The 7524-nt window shown below is 40.8% G+C and overlaps 1 protein-coding gene and 1 long non-coding RNA gene across 2 annotated transcripts in view; one reads left to right on the forward strand and one right to left on the reverse strand.

Moving 5' to 3' along the window:
* The first annotated feature begins 3246 nt into the window (after positions 1–3246).
* LOC110065820 (uncharacterized) overlaps positions 3247–7524 on the forward strand; it is a 94510-nt gene continuing 90232 nt past the window's right edge. Inside the window, exon 1 of the long non-coding RNA XR_016209576.1 lies at positions 3247–4549. This is a non-coding gene — a long non-coding RNA (uncharacterized LOC110065820). The remainder of the gene's footprint in view (positions 4550–7524) is intronic.
* Positions 5796–6299, reverse strand: LOC110065827 (uncharacterized). Its single transcript, XM_020772992.2, has one exon. The coding sequence runs from the start codon at positions 6282–6284 to the stop codon at positions 5796–5798; it is 489 nt and encodes a 162-aa protein (XP_020628651.1). The 5' UTR covers positions 6285–6299.

A 7524-nucleotide genomic window follows, 5' to 3' on the forward strand; every position in this document is an offset into this window, starting at 1 on the left:
TCAAGCTAAATAAACAACGTTGTTGAAAATCGTAAATTTAAGCTGTGCTTTGGTCACCTAAATATGTAAACAATATGTAAAGATATGGAAAAATGTAAAGATATGAATGATTATTACAGTTATATAGGCAACTTAAGCAATTCTAAAATTAAAACCTGAAAAAACAAAAGGCCCGTTCAAGCCTGATTTTTGTTTTGTTTTGTTTTGTTTTTTTGTTTTTTCAGGCTTAAATGTCACAACTGCTTAAGTTATAACTACGATGATCAATCATGTCTAGAGGTTAATTATTTGGGTTGAAATCTCCCTTTACGGTTATACTTCTCTTGGGTTCTTATTGTTGTCCCTCTGGTTAAATTCTCCGGGAAATAAACTCCAGATAGGGTTGTTATAATCCCAGGCCACTAAATTATAGTCAGCAATCCTGTGAGGTCACAATTTAATTTCCCTTAACGATTGTAGAGCGCAGTTTTGAAGTGAGGGTCGTAAAACCAAAACCAAAGTTACTACCATTATCCGTTGAGTAAGACGCGACGACAGTTTGGTGCCCGGGTTTTAACGTTCAACTTGTGTTGTTGTCACAGGCAACTGGCTACGTTTTCAGTGGCAACTTGCGCGCGGCCTTTGATGTCATTGGCAGCAAAGCTCGCGAAATTACAGGTGAGGATATTGTTAGTTACTACTGGAGACGAGGAAAGTTGCCCGTGGCAACACCGCAATTTTAAGTCCAAAACTTCGTCACCAAAGCTCCGTCGCGCCTCACTCAACTGATGATCGTAGTATCACTCTAGCCAATCACAAAGGACACAGACAATCCAATGAACCAACAAACTGATATGTGTTGTAATTATAATGTTTTAATCGCCTATATCTCCCAATTTAATCTGCCTCGATGCCTCCCATGACTTTTTAATTTCCGTAGGTTTCATCCCTTAGTGGATCATTCCACTATGTTTGAGGTTTTATCTGCACAAATTAAACCAAATAGTTTCAATCCGCCTAGATTTCAACTACCTTACTGGATCTTGTGTTTTAAAGTGCACCTAACCCCCCAATTTTTTTTTTCGCTAGAACGAATCTACTTATTATTTGAAATAGTTCTGCGAAAAAATTTTTGAATTCCGTTAAATCCTCGATTTTCTGTGCCACGACGAAATCTCTAAAATAGCTCCAAAACACCGCCATTTTGTTTCACGACCGAGTTTGAGGAGAATGGGTCCAGCGGCTCTCGTGACGTCTACCCAGGAAGGTTGGATATCTCATTTCCTCTCATTTCCTTCAGGATGGTGCAATACACATTCGAAAAGTGCGCAGAAACGCCTTCCAGAGGTGCTATCGGCTGTTGCAGCAATATTCCAGATTTAAAGAAAGATATACTGTCAGGAGCCATAATCGGGGACGGAGACCGTAAGTCTCGGGATTCGCGCGTACCTATGATATGGGACAATTTTTCTATTTTTAGAACAAATTGCGCCATCCTGACGTCATATATCCGCGCGGATTCACGCACATGTCAGGGGCTCTCGCGTGGATGTTGTCACGTTGCGTGATCAAATGGTGAGAGTTAAGAGATTCTCTTGCGTATTTTTCACAGCGATGGCAGGGAATAAGGCAGGGAATACGAACCAGGGCGCTTATATGTAGTTTAATGCTCTGAGCTAACGGAAAAGGTGGGTTTTTCAGGGTCGAAAACAAGACTTCAATCTCGCGCTGGGAATGAATAATAAGATCTGCTCACGCTAGTTGTAAGCTCACGCGTATGCTTAAGAATATAGCAAGAAAACTCTCTACTCTGGTATCGAGTTAATTTGTGAGTTTCTCAGACAATGTTTAATCATAACCAAAACCTGTTTTGATGGTTTCTTATTGTCTCTGCTTGTTTGGTGAGTTTGCAAAAGTTTTTGAAAGGAAAGTCTGACACGTATAATTAGCTCATTTGCATAGTGCATGCAGCTCGTGCACTTTCAAGTCCGAGCCGGTGTTTTCATTTGTCAACAAATCTTGACAAAGATTTCTTTCGTTATCTTTTGTGCTGAAATGCTGCAACAAATTTCACGAATGCAAAAAAGGCTACTAACATCATGTGTGTTTCTTCAACATAAGCATAGTGAAGTTTTACACTGCGAAAATGAGAATAGACAAGGAGTTTTTATAACTCGATCATCAAAATCGAAATCGTTATTCCAAGTTGATTAAAGAAAGCGTCATCGTAACTTTGCTGATTGTTTCTGCTTTATTCACATATTTTGAGCTTAGCTTTTAATATGTTCTCAAACATTTATCAATCTTAAATATATTTAAAAACTATAGAGCTATTGTTCGAGTTCGATGTACGCTTTCACACGAAAGTGCGGCGGAAGTACAATTTGTCATGTTTACTGACTGTACAAAACACGCATCGGCGGGCGCTCTCATTCATCGACAACAGAGAATTTACTGGATTTTTACACGAATAAAACTCAGCAGTATCTAAGGACGTAAAGTTATTAAGCCTCGATGAAACATCAAGCGTTGCTTACAATTCAAGCGAAACTCAAACTAGCAATTATTTTGTTTTACTTTTCGGTCGCGATAGACTGACAAATTCCTCGCAAGCGCGTGGCAAGAGGAGCTATGAAACTATGAAGTCCTGAAGCTCTGCTATATCTAAATATATCCAGCTAGTTTTTTGCTTTGTAATGGAAAAGCTGTTAATCTTCAACATATGTGAAATTTAAAGTGGAGTAATGTACAGCTCATGTAAAAGAAGCATCAGTCGGTACACAACTTGGTCAGCGATATATATAAGCTTACAGCGGAACATACCTAAATTCGACACTGTCTTACTTCACTCAAACTGGAGCAGCTTACGACGAAAATACTTAAGCAAAACTCCAACAGACGTAAACGCGTTGAGTTGTGGGGCAAAAACATGAAACATTTCGGGAATTTCGGACGCCATTTCCCCCGCGCGACATCCGCAAAAATCCTCGCAGTATGCACGCGCGTGTGCCGCAGGTGATGGCGCAATTTTATCTAAAAATAGAATTATTATCCCATATCATGGGGACAACCCCAATACTTGAAATGGCGCGCGCTTACGGTCTCCGTCCCCTGATACTGTACAATTTACTGACGATGATCGGCTAATGGTGCAATAAAGACGTAAACGATGGTTGATTTTGTCGAACCGAAACAAGCGAACTGAATCTGTGAGAACCATTGAAGAACTCTCACTGGAATTTGTTCCGCTGACTTTCGAACGCTATTTACATAAATTTTCTGCTTAAAGCTAACCAGCAATTTGTAGAAATACTACCTACAACCTATATCTTCCAATCCCGCAGTATTTATAACATAACCGGCAAAGTTGTGTGATCCGGTCATGATCAAGAAGCGTTATACTGATATGTAAATAGATCGCAACTGTACGCCGCTAACCAACACTTATTTCTCTTTCGATTTAGATGAAAGTCGAAGATTAATCCTCTAGAATTACATGATAACAAAATTGTTAGACTCACAGAGTTTTTCGAAGGTTTGGAAATCAGCAGTGCGACAAAGATTCTGTGCAATAGCGTCGAAAATATGACCGCGTAACATTATCTGCGGACCGCTTAGGGAACACATCCTTTTCGCTTATCCGACGAATTTCACTGCAAACTTTGAGAACAATTTACATTGGTTATTTGGAGTTACGACTTAAAACGTGTGACAATGTGAAATCGGTAATTATATGAAATGTTTCCTTCCGCCTTGCTTCCCGCAGCTTCAAAAATACAGGTCCAAACAATACGATTTTCAATCGATCGAAGCCAATGTTTTGGAGGTCATCAAGTCTCGAAAACTGCAACACGTACGTCGCTCTTATAAACATGAAGCATTCAACTGAAAATAAAACACAAACTGGATTTAACAGAACCTTGACAAAATACATTCTCGGTAAGGACAAATGTAAACGGGCTATAAACACGCATGGGAATCTTATGTTTAGTTGACGAAATTACCATCCAAAGCAGTCCTTGAGTTTTCTTTCCTGCTTTTCGTTTGCCTGCTCCTCCACTTCGTATCTAGCTTTCCATTCCTAATATACAAGCAGCTCGTCCGCAAAGACGTCTTCCCCGTCGTCGCTTGAAATATTGTAAATTGCTCTCAAAGCTCTAAGCAGTGAGTTCACAGTTGTCGAACGTGCTCGATCGAAGTTTATTTCGGAGCCTTCCGAATCGAAACTTAACTCTGACTCCAGTGACGAAAAAGAAATGATTCTGAGACAAAACTTGGACGTTTTAGTCCCAAAATACATCGGAACGATTAGTTTTGCGTTCTATTTTCTCGAGCAAATACAGAGAGTTGACTGAGGCGCTATTGTGTTTGGTTCCTGGGTAGACGTCATCAGGTACCGCCGCCCCAGACTCCCTAAAACGCGGTCGTGAAACACTTAATCGCGACTTTGAAAGGGCATAGAAAATCGAGGATTCAACCAAATTCAAAAATTTCTTCGCCCAAATGCTTCAAATAAAGTCTAGATTTGTTTCAGCGAAAAAAAAAATTTGGGGGTTAGGTGCACTTTAAGGTGTCTCGATACAATGTATCGTCAAAAAGGGTGACCTAGTGACTAGTATCGTAATCGAAATACTGTTCAATGCAAAAAAATATAATTTGAAGTGTTTTTTTCGATTTACTCGAGATCAAACAAATATAATTTTGTGATATTTTTTTGTACCATGCCATAGAAAATACAACCAGTCAGAATGCAGGAAAGTCGTATATTCGACGGTATTACATCCAGCCTTCCCATCATGCGCCGCGAGTATGTCACATTGATTGTGTTGACAACTCTATTTTCTATGGCGTGGTATAAAATAGTCACGCAACACTCTCTCGAGGTATACGTAAACAATAGCCTCTATTTGGCGCGAAAATATGCTAGGATATTTGTCCGCGGACATTATCTGTTCCGAGAAGCGAACAGTTTTGAGAGAGCGTAGCTCGCGGAAATCTGTGAGCTTCGAGGAACAGATAATGTCCAGGGACAAATATCCGAGCGTATTTTCGCCCCAAATGGAGGCTATTGCGTATATTATTCTTCAAATCTTTTTGCAACGCGCGCAGTTTTGAAAATTGGGGAATATCCTCGGATATTCCCTAGTTTTAGCTGGGGAATATTCGGTCACGTGACGCGTTTAGACCAATCGCGCGCGAGCGAAAATATTTGATGGATTATAACAAGGAATATTCCACTTGTCACTTGTATTTTCTTGAGTATACCAAGAAAAGTCAAGTGACTTGCGGGACATGTATAGGTAATAGCATGACTTGCAGTGGTATTTGGCAATAATACCGCCAGTGATATTTCAAAATTGCCCAAAATACCACGAGCCGTGAAGCGGTGAGTGGTATTTCGGTATGAGTGGTATTTGGGAATGAGTGGTATTTGGAATTTGGTATGAGTGGTATTTTGGTGAGTGGTATTTGGAAAATTTTGAAATATTACGATCCGGTATTATTGCCAAATACCACGTACAGGTCATGCTATTATTTGTTTATAATAGGAGCCGAGAAATTTTCGGTAACGCACAAGAGACCTTTATTTCGTTACGGTTGAAAAAACAAACACAGCGTCTGCATTCGTAACAATCTTTTTACGTTAATGAAAAAAAAAATGGACAGTATTTTGCAAAACCAGTACAAACCATCGTAGGCAAACAACATGAAATAGTTCAATGATAGTTGTTTTCAAATCACGGTTTTTGCAGTCACTGCAGTAGTGAAGCGAAACCGCAAATTAAGATAAGGTAGGGGCAAGCTTCTCCCAGTGTTTAATTGCTGCTTTGTTGAAAAACACCAACGCCAGCTCCGTAATTAATCGACACCGGACAGCCATGAAAGTGGTGGACTACTGTTTGGCAGGCTGGCGTCGCTGTACGGTTATATAGAATGGGCAAACTGGAAAGAACTGGACGGATATTCTGAACCTGTTGGCCGACAGGAGAGCTGATGATGGATGAGATCTGTCGCTGTTCTGCTTCGTCACCTTCCTCGTAGTCTGCCAGTGAACGCTCGCTTGCGTGGCCTGTTACACCGATGATAGCACTGCTTGGCTGATTCGAGGCCTTCAGCTTCTTCACAAGCGTTTTTCTTAACGAATGATTTGTTAACTTTCTTCCCTCTACATCCAATTCCGCTTCCAAGGCCATATTCTTCATGAAGGAGTCGATCTTATTGACACTCATCCTCTGTTTCTTGTACCACACTTCGGATTTCGGTTTTTCAATAATGACAAGATAAAACGGGCCACTCTTTCGCATTTCTTCAGGTCTGTGGACAAGATGTTTTAAAGAACTGGACTGGACAACGGGGACCACCAGTGACAAACATCTTTGGCTGGATGGCTCTTCGTTTCTTTCTTAGACCGCCTTGCCGGGTCTTCGTCAGGTTGGGTTTTCTTCGAATGTTACGTACCCCCGGGTACGAACTCTGTGCCTTGGTCGTCCTTGTTCAAGCTGAAATCTTCGACAAACATTTCATGGTGCTCTTAGCAACCTCGAAGACCAAAACGAAGGGTGAGCAGATACCACAGAGTATAAAGAAGTGACTTTGGATTTTGTTCGCCAAGTACACGATTTTTCCATAGCTGCTCTTCATCTTGGACGGTAAGTGCTTTTGTTGCATTAGGTCGTTTTCCCTGGCCTTTTCCGCGTAGAGCTCTTGCTTTTCCCTCCCGGACCTGTCTGCACCTGACGAATTCTCGGTCCTTCGCTATGGATATTTTGCTGTCATTTTGTTTGAGGTGTCTGTCGAGGGCAGCCAACATCACCCTTAGGCTGTCCGGCTCATAGTCGAGCCATCGCTTTTGCGAATTTCGGCAAAGAATCGCGAGAGGCATTCATCCAGTTCTTTAGCTTCGTACTTAACAATGTCGTCGTTAAGACCCTTGCTTTCTACCCACGACTTCCAAACATTCATCCATGCCTTAGTGGTTTTGACTGTATTTTTGCTTACTGCTTTTTCGGCGAGCTTTTGTATTTCCTCACCGGAAATTTCCGGGAACCTTGCCGCCATCTCTTTTGAAAACAAAAGCAAAAACGTAATTGTGTTCAGTGATGCCATGGTAACCTTGTTATACCATTCATTTTTGCTGTTATACCACTATTACGCGGAAAATACTATCAACCAATCAAATCTCCGAAATTTCTCGGCTTATATTATAATCGATGTTTTTTAAAAAAAAACTGGATCATTGGATAATACAATTCGAGAGTTTTCATTGGCCTATGAGCCATTATACCATGCTCTACAAATATGGTAAGTGTAGGCGTGACTTCTTGGGGCGTTTTTATTTTCTATTTTAGTTTAGTTTGCCATAATTTGGGGTGTTTTTTAAAAAAACAGTTATTCCGGCCACTCGCGCTTGTTGGATATGAGATGATTATAGCCAAATCGGCGCGCACGCGCCTCTTTGGCTATCTACCATCTCTTATCCGTTGCGCCCTCGTGGAATAATTGTTAAGTATACCTTCGAAAACGTTGCACAACTAGTATATATTC

This window comes from Orbicella faveolata, unplaced genomic scaffold (genome assembly GCF_042242905.1).
Source record: "Orbicella faveolata isolate gen_17 unplaced genomic scaffold, um_ofav_v1 contig_3, whole genome shotgun sequence".
NCBI classification, from domain to species: Eukaryota; Metazoa; Cnidaria; class Anthozoa; order Scleractinia; family Merulinidae; genus Orbicella; species Orbicella faveolata.

Excerpts from the sequence above, each read along its gene's own strand:
- LOC110065827 (XM_020772992.2), bottom strand. The coding sequence starts at position 6,284 with ATGCGAAAGAGTGGCCCGTTTTATCTTGTCATTATTGAAAAACCGAAA.